General features: G+C 40.0%; 1 protein-coding gene across 1 annotated transcript in view; it reads left to right on the forward strand.

Moving 5' to 3' along the window:
* Daw1 (dynein assembly factor with WD repeats 1) overlaps positions 1 to 22,411 on the forward strand; it is a 50,646-nt gene that overhangs the window by 13,718 nt on the left and 14,517 nt on the right. Inside the window, exons 3-10 of the mRNA XM_036173457.1 lie at positions 1,323 to 1,467; positions 3,274 to 3,332; positions 4,316 to 4,438; positions 10,345 to 10,444; positions 11,481 to 11,588; positions 14,700 to 14,806; positions 17,360 to 17,462; positions 18,220 to 18,334. Coding sequence (XP_036029350.1) covers positions 1,323 to 1,467; positions 3,274 to 3,332; positions 4,316 to 4,438; positions 10,345 to 10,444; positions 11,481 to 11,588; positions 14,700 to 14,806; positions 17,360 to 17,462; positions 18,220 to 18,334 — 860 coding nt within the window. The remainder of the gene's footprint in view (positions 1 to 1,322; positions 1,468 to 3,273; positions 3,333 to 4,315; positions 4,439 to 10,344; positions 10,445 to 11,480; positions 11,589 to 14,699; positions 14,807 to 17,359; positions 17,463 to 18,219; positions 18,335 to 22,411) is intronic.

Consider the following 22,411-nt stretch of genomic DNA (forward strand, 5'->3'; position numbering starts at 1 on the left):
AAAAGTGCTGCGGGATGTCTTTCTGTACTCTGTGAATATGTGTTGCTCTGATTGGCTGATAAATCAAGTCATTTGTCCTCTGGCAAGTCAGGTTATAGGTGGGTGGGAAATTAAGGATAGACAGGAAGAGAAAGGAGAGGCAGGAGAGACACCATCCTACCATCCAGGGAGCAGCATGTAATGGCATACAGGTAAAGCCACAGAGTAATAGAAATGGGCTGAATTTAGTTATAAGAGCTAGCTAGCAAGAAAATTGAGCTGTAGGCCATGAGCATGCAATTCATAATTGATATAAGCCTGTGTGTTTACTTGGGTCTGAGAGACTGCAAGACTGGGCATGACACAGAAAAACTTCCACCTACAAGGCCATCACTCTGCCATTTCTTTCTCTCTCTCTCTCTCTCTCTCTCTCCCTCCCTCCCTCCCTCCCTCCCTCCCTCCCTCCCTCCCTCCCTTCCTTCCTTCCTTCCTTCCTTCCTTCCTTCCTTTTCTTTCTTTTTTTCCTGAGCAGGGTTATTTCAAGATATGAACTGGCTAGTCTAGAATAGTTTTAGAAAATGATTTAAGACAGAGTGGTCAGGTTTCCCTATTTAGTATCTTAGGTTGGCTTGGTAGAATTGTCACAGTCAGCATACTAACATTGATACATTATCATTAGTCCAGGTCCAAACTGTATGCAAATTCCCTGAGGTTTACCCCTTTTCCCTTCTGTGTTCTAGGACTCTAGCCAGGAGCCCATAGGTCATTTAGTCTTCATGTCTCCCTAAGTTCTTCTTGGCTGTACTAGTTTCTCAGACTTTCCTTTTTATTGGTGGCCTGAGGAGTACTGGTTATTGAGTTTAAAAGACACAATTGAGCCTGATGTTTCCTCAGTAAAGAAGTATTTCATAAGGCTGATGGACTGTCAGAGATCTCCCACTGAAATCTCATGTGAGCCTGGAGGAATTCTCCATAGGTTAGAGTACCCGAGATTCACTGTGTAGGAAACCCCATGGAAATCTCCACTTGCACAAGCAGAGCCAGCATGTAACATGGAACAGTAATATACCATTCAAAAAAGTCACAAGCTTTGGTCTTGAACTTTTTTATACCAGAAAATAAGAGTCTTCCAGTTCTGCCTCCACCTCCCCAGAGGCGCACAGTGACTACTTGCACTTGTACTGTGTACCCAACTTCTGGGGACTTAAACTTAGGTCTTCATGCCTGTGTAGTATGCACCTTTACACACCAAGCCACCCCTCCCCAGCTCAGAATGATGGATTTCTTCATGTTGTGAGCATAGATGCACATTTGACATGCAAGTGTTTTGGGGTAAATTTCAGTACTGATGTCAACACCTTAGTAGAAGAGATCCAGAAAGTGGAGCCTCTGATCACGGTTTCCCGAACACAGCAAGTCAGACTCCTGGTCCAGCGGCTGCAGGAGAAACTCAGGCAGCATTGTGACCACAACTTCTACCTGTTCAAGGTAAGGCGTATGTAGGGACACCAGGACCATGGCTGCTACCTGCTAAAGTCATGTGTAGGGACACTAGGAAGGACAACTTGGGTGTGTTATTGATTTCTCTTACAAGTGAGATCTTTCCTTAAAACATGTTTAGTTTCTTCTTCCTTCCCTTTCCTTCTCTCCCCTCCCTTCCCTTCCCTTCTCTCCCCTCCCCTCCCTCCCTCTCTCTCCCTCCCTCCCTTCCTGTCTTTCTTTCTTTGTTTCTTTGTTTCTTTCTTTGTTTCTTTCTTTGTTTCTTTCTTTGTTTCTTTCTTTCTTTCTTTCTTTCTTTCTTTCTTTCTTTCTTTCTTTCTTTCTTTCTTTCTTTCTTTCTTTCTTTCTTTCTTTCTTTCTTTCTTTCTTTCTTTCTTTTTCTTTTTTCAAGAAGCAGTTTCTCTGTGAAATAGTCCTGGCTGTCCTGGAACTCTCTCTGTAAACCAGGCTGGTCTTGAACTCACAGAGATCCACTTGCCCCTGACTTCCAAGTGCAGGGATTAAAAGCGTGTGCCACCACCACCCAGCTAGATTTTTTTCCCCTAGAAAAGTACTTGCTTGTGGTTTTAGGGTTCAGCCTGCATTTGGCCAAGATTAACCTTCAACGGGTATTTGTTGAAAGAATGACGGAAGTTCACAATGTTAACTTCTTGAGATGCTCAATAAGGATTTGCAATAAATTTATTTCCCTTTTTTTTGAATTACTAAGATTCTTTTCTAGTTACAGTACTTCTAAGAAGTTGTATTTCATGATATATCAACATTTTCTATTTTCTGTTTTATTATGAACTAAACTACAAGCTAGTGAATTATTAACTAAATGTAGTATAAATAAGCTTTTTTCTTTGTCAGTTTCTGACTAAATTAGAAATATAACAATTGTATCTGTGTAATTACTTAAGAAAATCTTTTTAAATTAAATTAAAAATTATTCTAAGATTGCTTCATGTTACACTGACTTTATGTTTTGAAGTATTATTATTAAAACAGACATTCTTTTTATTTTGCGTTCATTGCGTCTACCTGATATAAATGTCCAGGTTCTCCTTTGTTCTCACCCATTCAAGTTCCCAGAAAAATAAGACTTTTCATGCTTTGTTTTTTTTTTTTTCTACAGCAGGTGGCACTGTTTAATTACAAATATAAGCTGTGATTTCTCATGCAAGGGAACATACTTGATAGCCAAAAAAGGAAGATATTAGTAGTTGTACTCTGGAAGCAGACATATCTGAAGCTGACTCACCCTAGTTAACTCCTCAACTTGTATGTTATTAAGTTACTATATTTGTCAATGAATATCCACTAAGCACTCACTAACTGATAGATAATGTAGGGATTTCAAGATAAATGAGACATTCCAATATGAAGATAGTTTTAGGATTAAAAAAGGAACAGTGCATTGTAAAAAGTATTTGAAACATGTTTAAGGTTTTTCCTTATGACACTGTTCAAACATTCATAGGAGACCATATGTAGCATGTACAAAACAATGTTCCAAAAAAAAGTGTCATTTGGAATCTTCTTTGGTAACCATAATTTATCTCAACAGTAAATTGGTATTGATGGGAAGTGAAGAGTCAATTACTTTTTGCAATTATCTATGGCTATTGAGAGTATAGTTTGTCTTTATCAGAGGCACACTGCTGTTTTATTAATAGTTTGTTTGACTACTGGATCTTGTCCATTTACTACATATGTTTAAGAATACATAGAATGTCATCAATTTTTGAAGTGAAAATGGGTACATTTAATTTGGTGTGAATCCAAAATAAACAGTGTTTCCTTCTATTGAAGGTTCTCAGAGCACACATATTGCCGTTGACCAATGTGGCGCTCAACAAAGCAGGCTCCTGGTAAGGTTCCCTTCCTCTTTTTAACTTGTAGCAAGCAAAGGATGAACATTACTGAGAGGTTCTCAAGTAGTTCAGTTAGTTACGGAACTAATGTGCCCATCTCCTGGATTTTCTGATCCTGATGACTACAGAGGAAAGCACTTGTTCTCATGGCTGTAGCCCAAGTTCTCTATGTGTTTGTATAATTTTGTATGAGAGGTGTCATTGAGAACTACAGCTGAGACCAAGAAGACTCACATCACTGGGCACCTGCAACTTTGCCTGGGCTGTAGGAACTGCCAATCAGGGGAAGCACTGCAGTTAATTGGCATGTGTTCATTCAGAGTGGGCCTTTCCTGTCTAGCTCTGTTTTGATGTATGATGCTTATAACCACCAAGGCTGTGTTCAGAAAATTCTTTGATCGGCTTGGGCTCTGAGGGTCTGATTAGGAAGGATGGGATAAAAGGATCATTGTGGTATACAAACATGCACATATGTCTTGTCAGTCTGCTAAGATTGCTGTCATAAAGAAGCACAGACTAAATGGCTCTCAAACAGAAACACATTTTGATATTGTAGAATATAATGACAGGGGTGTGTAGAGTGTAGAGAAGAGAGGGACAATGGTAATTAATGTCAAAAGTTATGATCTGAACAACCAGGAGCATAGTCCTACTCACAATGAAGTATGTGCAGTTTCGCAAAAGTCGTACAAGTCATTATAGCACACACTTTAATTGTATAAGAGTATGTATTATAGGAATAGAGCTGGAAGATTTATTTATTTAGTGATTTTTTTAAAGTCAAAGGATTTGCAAACTGTTCTTTGTTTTGAATGTATGATTCCAATATTAAGAGGCATACCAAAGGATGGTAAAGGGGTTATTATCCAGTGGGAAGAAAAAAAAAAACCCAAAAACCAAAACACACAAACCAGCGAGGTATCTATGAGTGCAGTGCCTGCCATTTCCACTGTGCAATGTGCTCATATTCCCTGTGCTAGCTTTATCACAGGAAGCTATGACCGGACATGCAAGGTGTGGGACACTGCATCTGGAGAGGAGCTGCACACGCTGGAGGGCCACAGGAATGTGGTTTATGCCATAGCCTTCAACAATCCTTATGGGTATGTTCATTCCATCCCTCACTCCTTCACCATTCCTGTATTCATCTTGCCACCTACTGCTTGACAATGGGGAGAAGACAGGATTAAGATTTACTGAGTTTCTGCCATGTTCCTTGGAAGCCTTTTCAAGTCTTCCATGTTTACTGCCTTTGGGATAGACATCAGCTTTATAAAATGTTGGAAGCTGAAGTGCCCTTCCCAGGAACACCCTGCAGAGAGTCAGCTGGAGTTTGAGGGCAGCCATGCTGGTTCCTGCCCTTTGAAGCTCCTAAGAAGCGGCTCTTACGGATGTAAAGCTCATGGCTCTGGAGAGCGTGACGTGCATCAACTGTACAACATGGTTTCTTTCACTTTTAAGTGAATATTCAGTCTTGTGGGGCAGAAAAAAATGTATATAGTAATATGCTAAGAAACAGTGCCAAGAACAATGGCGGCCTCTTTCAGGCCAACCTCTGGCCAGCTGACTCAGCACCTTAAGAGCAGTAAGAGAAATGTTTGAGGAAGTTCTTCCTGATGAAGTTGTAAGAGCCAATGGATTTTGTCCTTCTAGTGTATTTAAATTCTTCAAATTTCTCATCCTATTTAAAATCTTAAAATATATGTTCAACTTTTTAAATTTCATATATATAAAAAACTTTATACATATACATACATATATATGTGTATGTGTGTGTGTATGTATATGTATATATATATATATATACACACATACACCCTGATGCCAAAGTGCATATGTTGTAGTCAGAGGATATTTCCCAGGATTCACTTCTCTTCTTTTAACACATGAGACCAAGAGAAGAATCTCATCTCAGGTTGGGCAGCAGGTACCTTTACTCCCTGAACCATCCCTCAAGTTCCTTCTCATCTCCTTTCAAGGAAAACAAAGCTGGAAATTGTGGGGATTCAGCCAGATTTCTGTAACCCAGGTGATTAATTTGCTGACCCTGAGCCAGTTTAGTGAGTTCAGAGACCTTGGTTTTCTGTCACAAGGGTGCCACATGGGTGTATACATTTCAAAGTAAAATTTCAAAAACTTTTGTACTTTTCTTTCTCAATGGATCCCTTTCAATGACTTTTTCCATTAGTGAAAATGGTTTGAGGGATCTGGTTTATTTACCATCTCACCATCACAACAAGAACAAAACAGTAAGTGATTAAAGGGCTAAGAGGAGGGAACCAAGGAGATTCTTCCTGTTTGGGTGTCTTAAGGTGACTCACATAAAGCTGAACCCTGAAGGTAGAAGCCTGGTGACTATACCAGGGGGAGGGGCAGTAGCAGCTTGGGCTTTTACTTTGGCGATTCACCAGCAGCCCAGCAAGCTGGTCTGTCTCTGAAGGGACTGTTTCCCAAAGTGGGATGCAGGGCTGAGGTCATCATGAGCTGTGGAGGCACACTCTACCCCGCAGGGTTAGACTGCTCACAGAGGCTTGTGAACACAGGAGTGGAACAGTAAAAAGTGCTTTTGACAAAGATTGTTCTGGCAGACTGAAAGGGTCAAAGGGACATGTGAGGAGGCAGGAGACCAGCCTTCACAATGCTTGGAGCCTTCTTTGACAGAGCTGCAGAGGGAGACAATGGAGTCTGCAAGACTGTTTGCACTTAGACTAGACATTTTGCATCACAGTTAAAACAATCAACATGTGGGCTTCTAGTACAATTATATCTTTTAAAATATGCTCCCAAAATACATTAATTATGATGGCACAATCAACTTAAATTGGTAATATAAACTGATAAATTATGAAGAAAAATTAACTTTGATGCATACATTTTTTACATTATAGAGAATAATTTTTAGTGCCTTATTAAACTAATATGTAGCAATACAATTTTTTATTGAAAATGATACTTTTTAAATACTGATATAATATTTAATTTTACTAAATGTTCCTCAGTAGTCTCTTTAACAGGCATGACATTCTTGTGTGAACAAAGTTTTCTGAAGAGAGGCATATATTCTGGTTGTTCTATTGAAGTCTACCCATGCCTCTGATGAAAATTCACATGTCAAATTATGAAAATAGTCATCCCAGTCTGATGATTTATTTATGAGCTAAGGCAGGATTTTCCATTGCACCTCATTGCATTTTGGTTTCAGAGAAATGAATTAGAGATAGCTATCAAAGAATAAGATGGAGTGTGAGTGTGTGTGTAACCACACATTTGAGTCCAAATGTATGTGTGTGTGTGAGTGTGTGTGTGTGTGTGTGTGTGTGTGTGTGTGTGTGTGTGTTGCTCATTTAGTGTTGGTGTGTTTTTATAAAGTAAAGGGTAAGTTTTGGCTCAATAGTGTAATTATTAAAACGCAACCTATAATTATCTTTTATGGTATGATGTCATAAGACATAGAGAACAGTTTGCCATGGAGCACAAATTGATTAAGAGACAATGGCAACTTGAGACTTAAGTGTTTGAAGGGCAGGAAGGCCAGCAAAATGGACTGAGGTAACTCACAAGTCTTTGAAGTCATGATGTACAGACGTTGAAAGGCAGCAGAAGTGAAGGTAAAATGCCTTTATGTCTTAGACCAGATACTATGTGTTTTAGTTTCCATTGCTGTGAAGAGACACCATGACAATGGCAACTCTTATTGATAAGTTTCTTGCACCCCAACAAACCTCTCTGCTGATGCAGCAATCCAAATCAGACCAAATTAGACCAAATTAGAAACTGGGTAAAGCATTCCTGGGTGATTCTCCAGCCCCAAGAGAGGAGATGGGGATGAGAGACTGGAAAACCACTTGTCTGTTTTTTGGGATGTAGCTTAAATACCCCGTGGGAGTGGTCTTGAGCATCTCTGGGGGAGGACCTGTGTTTGACGGTTTTTGAAGGGGTGGGTTTGGGGAAAGAAATGGGGAAGGGGAATTGAGAGGGCTCTTCCACCAGAACATTTCAGACTTTTTGGGTATAGGATGCCAGGGTGCCAGGGACTGATGTGAGCTCCCACCCAAACACTTATAAAGGAAAATATTTAATTGAGGTGGTGGCTTACAGTTTCCCAAGTTCAGTTCATTTTCATTCTGGTGGGACATGGCAGCATGCAGGCAGACATGGTAATAGAAAGGTAACTGAGAGTTCTCCATCTTTCAGGCAACAGGAAGTGGTCAAAAACACTGCGTGGTATCTTGAGCATATATGAGACTTCCAAGTCCACCTCCACAATGCCTCACTTCCTCAAACAAGACCACACCCACACAAGGATACACCTCTAATAGTGGCATTCCCTTTGGTGGCCATTTTGTTTCAAATCACCACATAACAGGAGGAGCTCTTTTGAGACTCTGGAGCCTGACCAGCCTAGAGTGTCAGGAAGCTTTTGGGCATTCTGTGGGTGTTCACTCTGGAGCATCCACAGCAAGTCCTTGCTTCATTTAGTCAAGAGTGATTGCTGGTACATTGAGTGGGTGGCTTGGAACTAGAGGAAAAAGGCAAGACATCAGTGTTAGTCTGGACAAATATAAGTTCCATGCCTGGCATGGACATTTATAACTTTCTTTAGTGTATGTGACTTGAACCTTATGGCCCAGTCCTTATGCTTCTGAAAAAATGAATCTTCAGTAAGATAATATGTGATGACAATGTCGGGACTGAGGATATAGTTCAGTGGTAGAACACTTGTCCAGGAGAGGCAAGAGCCTGGATTTGAAAAAGAAAAACAAAAACACCAGAGAAATAAAAGAAAACAAATATTTTAGATTCTTTATTTTTTTAAAGATTTTTTATTTATTATTATACAGTGTTCTGCCTGTATATATACCTACATGTCAGAGGACACCAGATCTCATTATAGATGGTTGTGAGCCTCCATGTGGTTGCTGGGAATTGAACTCAGGGCTTCTTGAAGAACAGCCAGTGATTTTAACCACCTGGGCCATCTCTCCAGAAAATTAGATTCCTATAAAATAAAATAAAATAAAATAAAATAAAATAAAATAAAATAAAATAAAATAAAATAAAATAAAATAAAATAAAATAAAATAAAATGCCAGGCATGAAGGTGCATATCTAGAGTCACTCAGGAGGCAAAGACAAGAGAATCTTTGGATTGAGGCCAGTCTGGACTATGTAATGAGACCCTGTAGGAAGCAAACCTAACCCAACCAAACCAAACCACCACAACAAATAATCCAATATGGATTATGGGTGAAATGAAAGATTTCAGTGCTAAGATGGAAGGACAATCAGGCCTTTTGAGTAAGGACAATATTCATGTCCTAAAGTCAACATAACCTTTGGTTTGAAAAGGACCCAAGTCTTCTGTGTGTGAGTGTGTGTGTGTGTGTGTGTGTGTGTGTGTGTGTGTGTGTGCGCAAGTGCATGCATGTGAATATAGTACTTGTGGAGACCAGAGAGGGCATTGGGTCTCCCAGAACTGGAGTGTAGGTGGTTATGAGCCACTTGATGCTGGTGCTGGGAATCAAACTCAGGTCCTCTTCAAGAACAGTGCAGACTCTTAACTGTTGAGCTGTTTCTCCTGCTTTCTCATGTGGGTTCTGGGCCTTGAACTTAGGACTTCATGCTTGTGAAGCAAGAAGTTGACCAATTGAACCATCTCTTCTGCCCACAGTATTCTAGTCTTTGAGTCTATCCTCTGTAAATGTCTCTGCAACAGGCATAATTTGGTTACTATTTTTCTCAAGGAATCACTGAAGTCCAAACTTCTCAAGATCTTATCAACCACGTGTTTTCCTAGACTTATCTCTGTGACTTTGACTTTCCCCTTTAAAATTTAGTGTTTCCCTTCTGTATACCTATAATAGAGTTTTTCTATGTCCATATAGCTAAGATTGTATATTATTAATATTCATACAGCTAATTTTTCTTTTTTATACTTTAATTGGTTCTTTGTGGATTTCACATCATGTATTCAGAGTCCACTTATCTCCCTCCCCTGCAAATCAAAACTAAATTTAAAAGAAAAATGCAAAACCAAACAAAAAACAACAAAAAACCAGAAGAAGTATCTTGTCATGGAAGCTGTAGTGTAGCTCATTGAGACACACAGTTTACTCTTTAGTCTATTCATCTTTACTTGTAAGTGTTCATTACCATTAGTCATTGGTCTGGCTCAAGGCCTCTGGTTTCTACTACACCACCAATAATGGGCTCTCACTGTGGCTCCTCTTGGATATCCTGTTGATGTCCTGTGTTATGGAGATCCCGCTGTTTTGGATCTACAGGCTCATCCCCTTCACATGCTCCAACAGTTCATAGATTCGGTGGATGTTGGGGTAGGCCAACTCATAGCCCTTGTTCTGGGCCTAGGTGGCAGCTGTGTTGGTCAGCTCTCTAGCTTTCCCTCATCATCACTACCCTGGTGAGCTCCAGCATTGCCTCAGCCAGCTCACCCAATGAAGCTTGCATCAAGGAGGTGGGGTGCAGTTCTCCTGCTCTTAGGCCCTCAGATCTGGGTCCCCCTCACTCATATTGCTAGGCCCAGCTCTACTGTTTTTCCCTTTCTCCCAATTGCTGTAGGGGGCATACAAGGGGAGCAGGGTCAGCTCTCCTCCTCTCACGCCCTCTGGACTGGCTCACCTGTGTCACCAACAACAGGTTTACCTCTAGTGTGCTGCCCAGATGGGGCACAGGGACTGCTCTCCTGTGTGGGGCAGGGCTAATTCTCTCACTCTTTTCTGAAGTTACATTGCTATTGTTTAATTACAAAAATATATTTATACCTTTAATGAGATGTCTTTGACATCCATGCATATGAATTGATACCATTAAAAATCAGACCTTGATTTTTTTATTCACTGGAGCCAACAGGAAACTGCTTCCTATTTTAACAGTGCAGTGTATGCCTATGTAGGATGATAGCCACATGTCAGCATGTCTAGTCTCAGTTCAGGGTATTGTGCAATGTGGCTGAATTTGTTTCTAAAATCCAGACCTTTAAAATTCACAGTGACAAAATTGCCACTGGGTCCTTTGACAAGACCTGTAAGCTCTGGAGTGCAGAGTCGGGAAAGTGTTACCACACCTTCAGGGGCCACACAGCAGAGATCGTGAGTACAGTTAACATGTTGACATTCTGAAGACTCGTTCACATTCCTCTTCCTCTTCCTTTTAGGACTCCACAGTGAGAGTGGAGGTTACTTTTATATTGAGTTTTCAAACTTTGACCCAGTATTTTCAGTCTCCATGGATTGTCCATGTAACTCCCACCACTTAAGATTTAATCATTCATAGATATGTTTAGGGTAGTCTGCAGTGACTATAAGTAGCCATGTGATGTGACTGGCATCTAAGTGTGATGAGCAGACCTCTTCTCTGGTTTTCATTAGCTTATCATTAGAGAAATGACTCCATGAGGGTTGATGAGGTTGTCACAGGAGCTGTAAGAAAGCTTCTGTGAACCCTGTTGGATGTGTAGGCTGAGTATTCTAGGGGCAGTGATGCTCCCAGTACCATTAGCTGAATGGTAATGACAGACCAGGAGACAAGGCAGAGGTCTCAAGGACACAGAAGATTTCCTGGGACAAGGATGGGATGGCAAGTGAAAAAGAAAGCTGAAAGTATTCGGAAATTGTAACCAGAGATGGACTAGCTGGTGGTGAAGTTATAGTCATAAACACAGTTGCTAACGGGAAGACCAAAGGCATGGGTCTGGGAGTACTAGAAAGACTGCCTTCAGAAAGGCCATCCAGGACATGGAATTGACAAAGTGGGCCAGAAGTCACAGTTAATCACCAAAGAGCATTCTCAGCAGGACTGTGATCACAGCTACAAAGACACAGAGAGCCCCTAGCATGAAACTCACGGGAGATGGGCTGTGCTTTGGCTCTCATTGTTCTGTGTTCTGGAAGCTGTAAAGGCAATCTGTGACACAGCAGGTGACAGGAGAGGAACAAAGCCTCTCTTTAGTAGGAGATTGCTCAGGATTCTACCTGGAGCCAACAAGTTTCCCACTCTGATGGCTTGGTGTGTTCTTACACAAACCATTAAACCGACATCTGCTAAGGAAATTGCAAGAGTTCCAATGCATTATTAAGCGTCTGAAACATCATTTTTCTAAAGCTCCCCCCATTTCATTTGCTGTAGGTGTGTTTATCATTCAACCCACAAAGTACATTGGTTGCTACTGGAAGTATGGATACCACAGCCAAATTATGGGACATTCAGAATGGAGAGGAAGTGGTCACTCTAACAGTAGGTCAATATTGTAATAAGCCTGTCATCCTCCATGTTGATTATTAGCTGTGTTTTGTTATGAAGTGAAGGATATGTTAAAGGAAGTTTTTGAGCCACTGGTGTTTAAACTGTGGGAGATCCTACAGTTGGTTTTCTGACTATTGGGTCAGACTCAGGTGAAGGTAGAGCAACCAACCCAGCTTTTGCTTTTTATTATGTAAATCACATAATCTTAGCATCCCCTGTCTATCTGACTGAAAGGGTATGGGTAGGGCTGTTCCTGTGTGGAAGATGCACCACTGAAGAGCCACACCAGAAATTCTTTTTGAGATTGTGGTTCATGCTCTCCTGCTCCTTCCATGCCCAGCTTCAGATTCTTCTGAGTTACACAGAAGGACAAAGGTCTGGAAGCAGAAAGAGCAAAGGGCATGAGCCACAGATAGGATACCTATGGTTTTCCGTCTTGCCTGTTACCACCCCGTGTTTGATACCTTCCCAGGACCTGTCACCCTCCATTGCATCCCACCCAGCTCAAGTGACCACAAGTGAGATAAAGTAGGTCCCTGTTGTAATGAGTAGGGGCCATCAGATGGTGGTCCTGGTTTCCTTGCCCTTTACAAGTGTAAGTGATTTTCTTTTCCTTCCTCCTTCCTTCCTTCCTTCCTTCCTTCCTTCCTTCCTTCCTTCCTTCCTTCCTTTCTTTCTTTCTTTCTTTCTTTCGCTTTTTTTTTTGTTTGACAGGATTTCTCTGTGTAGTTTTGGTGCCTGTCCTGGATCTCCCTCTGTAGACCAGGCTGGCCTTGAACTCTCAGAGATCTGCCTGGCTCTGCCTCCTGATTGCTGGGATTAAAGGCATGCACCACCACCAGACAAACACAAACAAGATACTTTCTCTAAGAAAATTAAAAGTAGACTAAAACAAGAGGGAAAGAAAACATCATTTAAAAAGTTATTCCAATAGCTTTTCTTTTCTTTCTTTCTTTTTTTTTTTTAATCTGAATACCTACCATTATTAACATCCACATGGTACAGAGTTTCTTGACTGTATTGTCTTTCAGGAAAACTTCGTTTTAGTTGATGTCTGTGGTTTCAATATATTTTCTTACTCTTGACTCTTCTGGGCCTGTTTGGCATACCAAGGCCTGCTATGCATGTGTGCCTGCATACCCATCTGCTGGTAGAAAGGAACCTGTGTGCATGCCCCAAATTCGGATGCTCAGCTATGTTTCACCTTGTCAGTCAGTCAGTTTGTAGATGAGATTTTAAACTATTCTATTATCCACATATAGCCTCAAGGGCTGAGTAAGCATCTCAGCGGGTAAATCCCTCTCAGTAAGCGTAAGACACCGAGTTCAGATTCCTTGTATTCATATATAAGCCAGGTGTGGTGACACAGACATGTATCCCCAGTGCCTGGCATGGTAGAACAGATGGATCCTGGCCAGCCAGCCCAGTCTAACAGTCAGCTCTAGGTCCAGGGAGAGACTCAGTCTCAAAAGCACTCAAGTGAGTAGTGATGGAGAAAGATACATGAAGTTGGTCTCTGGTCTCCACAAATGCCTCCACAGGCTAGTGCACCCATAAACATGCACGTATACATAACATTACACAGACACAGACACACAGACACACAGATACACACACACACACACACACACACACACACACACACACACACACACACGGCGAGGGGGGACAATCCTAGCAGTTCAGAGGTGAAGACAAGAGGGTTGTGTGTTCAAGGATATAGTGCAGAAGCAAATCAGAACAAAATGAATAGAAATAAAGGTATTTAATTGTATTCATTTACTGAAATAATTAGGAAGATGGTGCTCATATTGTGAATAAGATCCTCTTTCCAGATTCTCAGAATTTGCTGCAGGATGAACTTCTTCATATAGTCTCATACAGTGGGCTCCTGAACTCTAGCCTATGAGGAAGGAAAGTCAGGTTATGGGCTGTAGTGGGTAGCCATCCCAGTGTTGGCCTGGAAGTTCCAACCCCCATTGAGGCTTTGGTAATGGTCACGCCCACAAGGCGGGGCTGAGGGAGGAAGCTGAAGACCCAGGATTGAGAGGAGAGGGCTCTCTTGGTTCTGGGACCCTGGACGCTGGAGGTAGACCAAGCAGAGTTCTCCAGAGAACACCGCCAGACTGCGCCATACCTTTGCCAGACCCTACAACCTATCCCTTCATTTTTAAGTGACCCCACAAAATAAACCTCCCTTTTAACTATGTGGAGTGGCCTTAATAATTTCACTAATATCTGGTGCCCAACGTGGGGCTCGAACCCACTACCCTGAGATTAAGAGTCTCATGCTCTACCAACTGAAGTAAAGGCTGGGGCGGAGAGACTGCCAGCCACCGCCATGACAAGATGTAAGGTACTGGTAAGCCACGAGCCATGTGGCAAAGTATAGATTTATAGAAATGGGTTAATTTAAGATAGAAAAAGTAGATAACAAGAAGCCTGCCATGGCCATACAGATTGTAAACAATATAAGTCTCTGTGTGCTTTCTTTGTTGGGTCTGAGCGACTATGGGACTGGCGGGTAAGAGAGATTTGTCCTGATAGTGGGCCAGGCAGGAAAACTGTAACTACAATGGGCAGCTGCCTATCATCCACTGATTCCACATCACACTACCATAGAAGTTTCTTCCTTTTTAAAGTTACTAGATTATCCTGTCTACTGTTTTCTTTTTTCCACTCATTAGTATCATGACTACCCAATGACAGCCCTTCTAGCCTTCCCAGGACAATGGGAAAGACCTTTCTAGTTTCTCCTAGCACATTCTCTTATTTTTAAAATAACCCAGTTCCTGCCCTACAACATTTTCATTGTCCTGCAATGGACCTACTTGAAGTGTGCAAGACAGTGAACTTTGTTGATTTACTGTGCACACCACCAAATTCTGATCTCTCAACCTCCTTGTCACCCTGCAGAGAAAGCTGTGCACATGCGCAACCCTTTCTACCCAGCTCAGCCCAGCCCAGCTGAGCAAGATTTCCTGTGTCTCCCTGTACCTTTCTCTCCCGTCTTTTGGATGATACTGTACTCTTATCTACACATATTCTTATCAGTGTGGTCTTATCTACACATGCATATAACTGTGTCTGTTCTTTTTCCAGGGTCATTTGGCAGAAATCATTTCCTTGTCATTTGACACCACAGGAGACAGAATTATCACGGGGTCCTTTGACCACACAGTTGTGGTATGGGATGCAAGTACTGGAAGGTAATTTTCTATATATTTTTGACCTGTGGCAGAGCTTAAGAAGATTCTGTGTTATACATTAGCTTAGCCTTGCCTAAGGAGTTTGTGGCTTAAATTCTGCAATCTTATAGTTGCTTTTTTTTTAACTTTGAAAAATTTTTTTTATTATTATGTGTTTTAATTTTATACATCAGCCATGGGTTCCCCTGTCCTCCCCTCTCCTGCCTCCACCCCCACCTTCCTCCAGCCCCTCCCCTCCATTCCCATGTCCTCCAGGACCCAGACACCCCCGGGGACTCATTTAAACCTAGTGGATTCAGTACAGGCAGGTCCAGTCTCATAGTTGATTTTTTGAAATGTGTTTTAGTAATTTTCCTGCATGGATGGATGAGCACCACAAATGCGTCTGGCACTTTGCTGCTTGAAAGGCACTGTGTAGGTGCTAGGTACTAAACCTGAGTCCTCTGCAAGAGCAGCAAGTGCTCTTGACCGTGTGTCACCTCCCTAATCCCCCAGAGGTGGTTCTTTAGTGCTATTTTGGAACCACAAAATAAGGGATTTCCCACAAGTCTGGGCAACATGAAAGGAGAAAGTTATGAAGAGCTTGGTTACGTAACTATTATTAGTCCCATGTACTATATAATGAACTTTCAATGAATTAAAACTTGTAGTTAGTTCCTAAACTTAATTTAGCCCAAGAACTTCAATTTCCTTTCTAAAGGTTGTCATTCTTACTTGTCAAGAGTTAGCTACATTAGCGTATTTGTGTTGGAAAGCTCTACTCTTGAACTCCAAATTTGGATAGAAGGATTCATTACCAGTGGTATTACACAAGAGCGTGAGTGAAGGAAGGACCATTTGATGCATTGCTTCTGAACACCCATGGCTCTGTGAGATCCAGTAATGTGCTTTTATTCATTCATGAATTAGCTAGCTAATTAATTACTTTTGGAGTCAGATTTCCATATAGTTCAAGCTGGCCTCAAACTCTCTTTGTAGCTGTGGGTGACCTTGAACTTCTGATCTCCATGCCTCCATCTTCTGAATGCTGGTATTATACTCATGTGCCACCACACTTGATTCATGTAATACTGGGGACTATTAAACCCAGAGTGTTCTTCATGGTAAGAAAGTACCACTCTGCCAGCCGAGCTACCTTCCTAGCTGTACTCGTTGATTTTAAGACCGTTTCTAGAGTTTGAGGCTATCTTTATGAACCATTACCCAGTCTTTTCTGAAGTGTTACTTTAAGTAAAGTTATAGTTTTCAAAATGTATTTTAATTGTACATATTTATATGTACAGTGTGATAATTCAATATACGGATAAAGTGTTAAATGATGAAAATAGGGTAGTTAACATCGCTATCTCCTTCAATACTTTTTTCAAAGTCATACTAATATATGATAATTGTACATATTTATGGGGTACAGTGTGATATGTGAACACATGATACAATACGTTTCTGATCAAATTGGAAACTGGGGTTGGAATAAGTCAGACACAATCATATTTCCTTTGTAAATAAAGATTTATTTTTACTTTATGTATGTGAATGTTTTTGCATTCATGTATGTATATGCATCACATGCCTATCTGGTGCCCAGGGAGGCTTGGAGAGGACATTGGATCTCCTGGAACTGGTTACAGGTGGTTGTGAGTTGCCATATGGATGCTGGGAACTGAACATGGGCCTTCTGGGTTCAGTGAGTGCTCTTCACTGTTGAGCCATCTCTCCAGCCTCAGTCATATTATCTTTGATTGCTTAAAACTCACATGTATTTTTACTGAAATTAGTGTTCTCTTTTTGAGTAACAGCAAAACTAATTTTTGTTTCATTATAAAAAATGCAATTTTGTAAATACTAAAATTTAGTGCACTATATGGGCTTGACCATGTGTATATATGCTGTAGTAAAACACCCATGGCAGCTAGTTTATTATTGTTAACCTGACACAACCTAGGACAATGGTTTTCAACCTTCCTAATGCTGTGACCCTTTAGTATAGTTCCTCATGTTGTGGTGACCCCCATCATAAAATTATTTTCATTGCTACTTCATGACTATAATTTTGCTACTTTTCTGAAATGTCATGTAAATATTTTTGGAGATGGAGTTTTACCAAAGGGGTTGTGACCCATAGGTTGTGAACCATTGGCCTAGAGTCACCTGAGAAGAAAGACTCCAAGTGAGGAATCATTTTGATAAAGATGGCCTGTGGACATGTCTGTGGGAGATTCATGTTGAATGTTCATCGATGTAGGAGGACCTACCCTGGATGTGGACAGCACCATTTCTGGCCTGGGCCCTAAACTGTGTTAAGAATGAAGAAATCTAGCTGCGTAGAAGCAGCACCGAGCAGGCAGCATGGGGTGTGGGGTGTTCTTGCTTCCCTCTGAGATGTGACCAGCTGTCTGAGTCCCTGCCTTAGCTTCTCTGAAATGATGGGCTGTACCCTAGAATGACAGGCTGAATAGTCCCTTCCTACCCTACATTGCTTTCTTCATGGTGGCTTCTCACACAGAAATGAAACCAGGACATTGTTTACTGGCTGTAACTGTTTTTGTCTTGCAGGAAGGTGCACACTTTAATTGGCCACTGTGCTGAGATCAGCAGTGCCTTGTTCAATTGGGATTGCTCTCTAATATTAACAGGCTCCATGGACAAGACCTGCATGGTGAGCTCAAAGTTGGCCTTGCTTTGTACCATGTCTCTGTCCTTTATACAGCATCAGGTATTCATCATAACACTAACACACTTCAAGGAGGACATTAAACACTGATTTATAAATAATAATTGCTAATTTTTATTTAAAGTTACCAGTTTTCTAAGCTTGAAGGAACTAGGAGGTGATAAAACAATTTTGATTGCTTCAAAGCAAGAAAGGTCTTTTTTGAAAAGTCACATTAATTTTATTCAGTGTCCTGCTGTTTATTTAGTATGCTTGGATTGGCACGACCCTCAAAGAGCCTCAAATAAGTTTCTTCCTGCCATTGAGTCTCTTTTCTTCACTTCAAAAAATAATTATTGAGAGGTTATAATCATTTGTAACTCAATATTATACAAGTAGCATTCAAATCTTTTCATTTTCTGTCATAATAGTTTGGGATCAAACTCATAATCATCTGAAATCTTTGTCACAGAAAAGATCTTCATACCAATCCCTGAAGCAAATCACTTAGGATGATTTTTAATTCCTTAATGATGTGGAAAATTCTAAGTGTCTCTTCTTTGATTTTCCTGTGACCAGATGGTTGGCTGTGGTCTTTGATCATAAATCAAAGTGGAATTAACTGATCAGAAAGAATTATATGTATCCTTTTAGCACAGTTATTTAGCAAGGCACACTCATGTCATGAAGATCCCTGGACATCTTCCCATTTGGGGAGGGATTTAGTTGCTTAGTTGATAGTTTCTGTGTCTCTCAATTTCAGCTGTGGGATGCTACAAGTGGGAAATGTGTAGCAACCTTAACAGGCCACGATGATGAAATACTAGACAGCTGCTTTGATTACACGGGGAAACGTATTGCGACGGCTTCTGCTGATGGTAAGTCATCTGTCACACAGCTAATTTATGGAGGAATTTATGTTTGCCTTAGAAATGGTGCCTGACTCTATACCATGCTCCATCTCCCCAAGAACCTGTTGTGGTAGAAACATGTGTCTTATCTCCATGATGACGTGTATGTCATCATAGTGTGTCCTGTCACATTCTTTTTGTTTGTGTGTGATATTGGGTCATTGAATCTACAGTTTAGTATGAGCTCAGCAACATTTTCCCACTGAACTATATACCCTGAGTTTTATTTTGAGGAAAGATCTCTCTAAGTTTTCCATCTTGGACTTGAATTCACTCCATAGCCCAGGCTGGCCTAAACTTGTGATCCTTTTGCCTCAGTCTCTGAATAGTAGGCATTGCTGATTTTGTCACAAATCCTGGGTCTATGTTGCATTCTTAATAATCACATGTAATGTTTTTCCATTGTCTGTGTTTTTCTTCTTCTTCTTCTTTTTTTTTTTTTTTTTTGTATGTGGAGCTGAGGATCGAACCCAGGGCCTTGTGCTTGCTAGGAAGGGCTCTACCACTGAGCTAAATCCCCAACCTCTGTTGTCTGTGTTATCTCCTTGATAGAACCACATGTGTTTCTACAGGTCTTGATGTCTTCTGTGTGTATGATCCCATGTTCACTGTTATGTCTTTGATGATTGCGCACAATGTTCCATTGTTTTGGGATTATCAAGTTGGCCACTATTGATGTTACCAAAGTAAACTGCATGAACACTACTAATAATGTGCTGTTTTACTATGTCTGTCAAATCCCTGTGAGAAACATATCCTACAGTATGCTTCCATTACCTTGTTCATAGGCAAATATAATACCGTATTATGTCCCCATTATCTGATGTTCCTGTATATTTTTGAAACCCCACGTCCTCATTCTGATTTTATACCATTGGCCTGATTATCATTTATGATGCTGCTTGTTAACTATAAATGGTGCTATAATATTGTGTGCCCTTGTCCTTGATCACCACACATGATGTTATACAGTATCCATGAAGTTTCCTTCATGTGTATTCTCCAACACTATACTCTTAGTCATTAATGGAATTTTCCCAAGGGCCTTCCCTGAGAAAATCCCTCCCAGGGTCCTGGGAAAGATGCTACATCTGGCGTGGGGTTATCTGAGGGAAAAGAATCTATATACACCATGCTATTTCATCTGTTTCTTTATTCCTCCAGGACAAAATTATATCTATACAGCTTCAGCTCTGTCCTCACATACAGCTCCTCTCTGTACCTTCTGCCTTGTCATAGACCTAACTAAGCTCCTATGCTTTTGACCTCTTCTTTGTCCTCTATTCCTTCATCCTCCATCTTTCCTTCCTTGTTCCTTATTCCTGGCTCTGAGAAACTCTGCCCTGTTATCTTCTCTCCAGCCACATGGTTCTATTTACCATCTTACAGAAACTATCATGCTCTTTCTCTCCCGGCCATGGGACTCTGCTCTGGTCAGGAATCCCATCTTTACTGCACATGGTTATGCAAAAAGCCCTGTTGTTCTGAGTCAATAGCTCTGCAATGCTACTGGCCTGAAGGCAAGGGGTGGCCTGAGCTTCATTTGCACAAGAAACAAAGCTATGCTCTGTCTCCTAGGCCCTGCAGGGCTGCTACCTAGTGGATCAGCAGTAGGTCTGAGAAGCTAATCTGTTTGCCATATGACCATAGTAAATGGGAACACAAGAATTTCATAGTAAAAGACAGCTGATATATTAAAAATTGAATAACACCAAATATTCCTTGATAAATGGCTTCCTCTAGAAAAATACCTTGACTTTTCTAAGTATCGCTTTAATATACAGCTTGATCTCTATAATATATTCTTGTGGCCTGCTGCAGGTCATGGCTTTGATGGTCAGTTATGGTACTACACTAAACAGTCACATAAATAAATGCCTATGCATGGTACCAGTCTATGTTTCATCTCTTTGAATACTATTCATAACTCTGTTCACTGTGTGAATGACATCTGAGAATGTTATAAGTAAAGCTGTGTCAAGCCATACCACTTTCTTTCTATCAATAAATGACAGTATATTGCCATCTCACTGATGATCACTTATGAGAATTCACAGTCAGCCACACCCTCTGGATGAGCATGTTTTATGCCACAGTGTATCAGAGTCAGAAGTAGAAAATAACACCTCTAACACTACAGTAAGTTTATGTCAGGTTACTTGCCACATTTATCTTATCTACCTTATGATTACATATATATAGTATATATATTTTATATATATTATATATATTATATATAATGTGTGTGTGTATACACATGAGCTCTACTGGCAGCTTCTTACTCTATATGATGAAGATATATATATATATATATATATATATATATATATATATATATATATATATATATATATATATATATATCTTTACTGACAGTATTTTACTTTATATAATGCTTCAGTATATACATATACTTGATATCTACTGACAATACCTTACTCTATACAATCCTGTAGTGTGTGTGTGAGATCTCTACTGACAATATCTTACTTTATATAATGCTACTTTATATATATTATTAATATTGACAATATCTTACTCTATATTCTCTACAGATAATCTCAGTGTCACATAATCTATTGAATAATGGTAATATACTGTATATGTATCATCTCTGTTACAACTGGGTTTATCATCTCACTGACTGTATCAGCTATACATAATGCTTATATAATCTTCTTGAAGATCATACATGATACTGCATTAATATATCATCTCTTTGTTAATAAGATGACATTGTATGTCTACATAATTTCTGATAATTATGCATGATTCTATTCTGTAGGTAATGTACATGGCAACTATGTATCATGTTAAACTGTATGTACACACTTTAGAATACTACATATGGCACTGCAGTATGACTACTTTGCCTCTTTGATAACCATGTGTAATCCTGCTATGAAAGTCTATGATGATGCAGAATGATATTGTAGATGTCTACTCTACATTCATGACAAAAATATACAACAAAACCTACAATGCACCTCATATTTAAGTTTTATGTCATAGTATGGTCATACTGTGATGTATTGTGATGACTATGTGATACCCTGCCATTATTCACATCTCTGATAGCATTATAGGCATGAAAACTCTATTTTTACCCCCTTTTTTAATAATGATGTATGATGATAGTATATGATTTATGATATCTATGATATCATAGTAACATTCTCAAATAACATTCTATTTTTGTTCATCTTTTTGATGATATATGAAGCTACCCTATGTATTAATTATGAAATTAAATATCATTGTGATGACACCATACACTTCTTCTTTTGGATAGCCATAAAGAATGGTATTTAAGCTAAACATGGTGGCACTCCCCTTTTTTTAGACCCAGTAAGGATATCCTTAGCTATCAAAGTCCCTCCTGAGTTCTCCACACAGAAACTATCGGGTAATAAATAAGTCTTTAACCTACTAAGTCTTAGGGAACTTGTTGCATTTCTATAGCTTTTGATTTTACATTTTATTGCAGTAGTTTTTGTATATGGAGTAAATAGAAGTGTGAGCTCATTGCTTCCCATACCTATATCCATATGACATTTTATTTCTTCCATTGAATTGTACTGGGCAATGGGTGGGGACCATGTGTGTGCACCTCTTCTGAGCTCTCTATTTGTAACCTATGTCTATTCTTTGGCCAAGACCACACAGTCCTATTTACTGTGGCATAAAGAAAATACTGATATCAGGAAAGAAAAGTTCTCCAAATGCTGTCCTTTTAAATGACTTTAATTCTTGTTAGTCCTTAGCTGCTTCCCTGTCCTCATTCTTTCTTGGTTATCACATTCCTTAATTTATAATGCCTAGTTTAAATATGTCTCGTAGGTTATTTCTTGACTAAAGACTGCTATACTGTGTAAATCTAGGAATTTGTTTGCATAAAATCAATATCATAAAACCAATAATGGAAATATCACTTCTTATAACATAGCTTTGTAACTTTGAACAAAGGTTGTTATGAGAAGATGCTAGAGAAAGGGATCAGAGGCAGGCAGATCTCTGTGAGCTCTGGGCCAGCCAGGACTGCAT

The sequence above is a fragment of the Onychomys torridus genome, chromosome 23 (assembly GCF_903995425.1).
Source record: "Onychomys torridus chromosome 23, mOncTor1.1, whole genome shotgun sequence".
Lineage (NCBI taxonomy): Eukaryota > Metazoa > Chordata > Mammalia > Rodentia > Cricetidae > Onychomys > Onychomys torridus.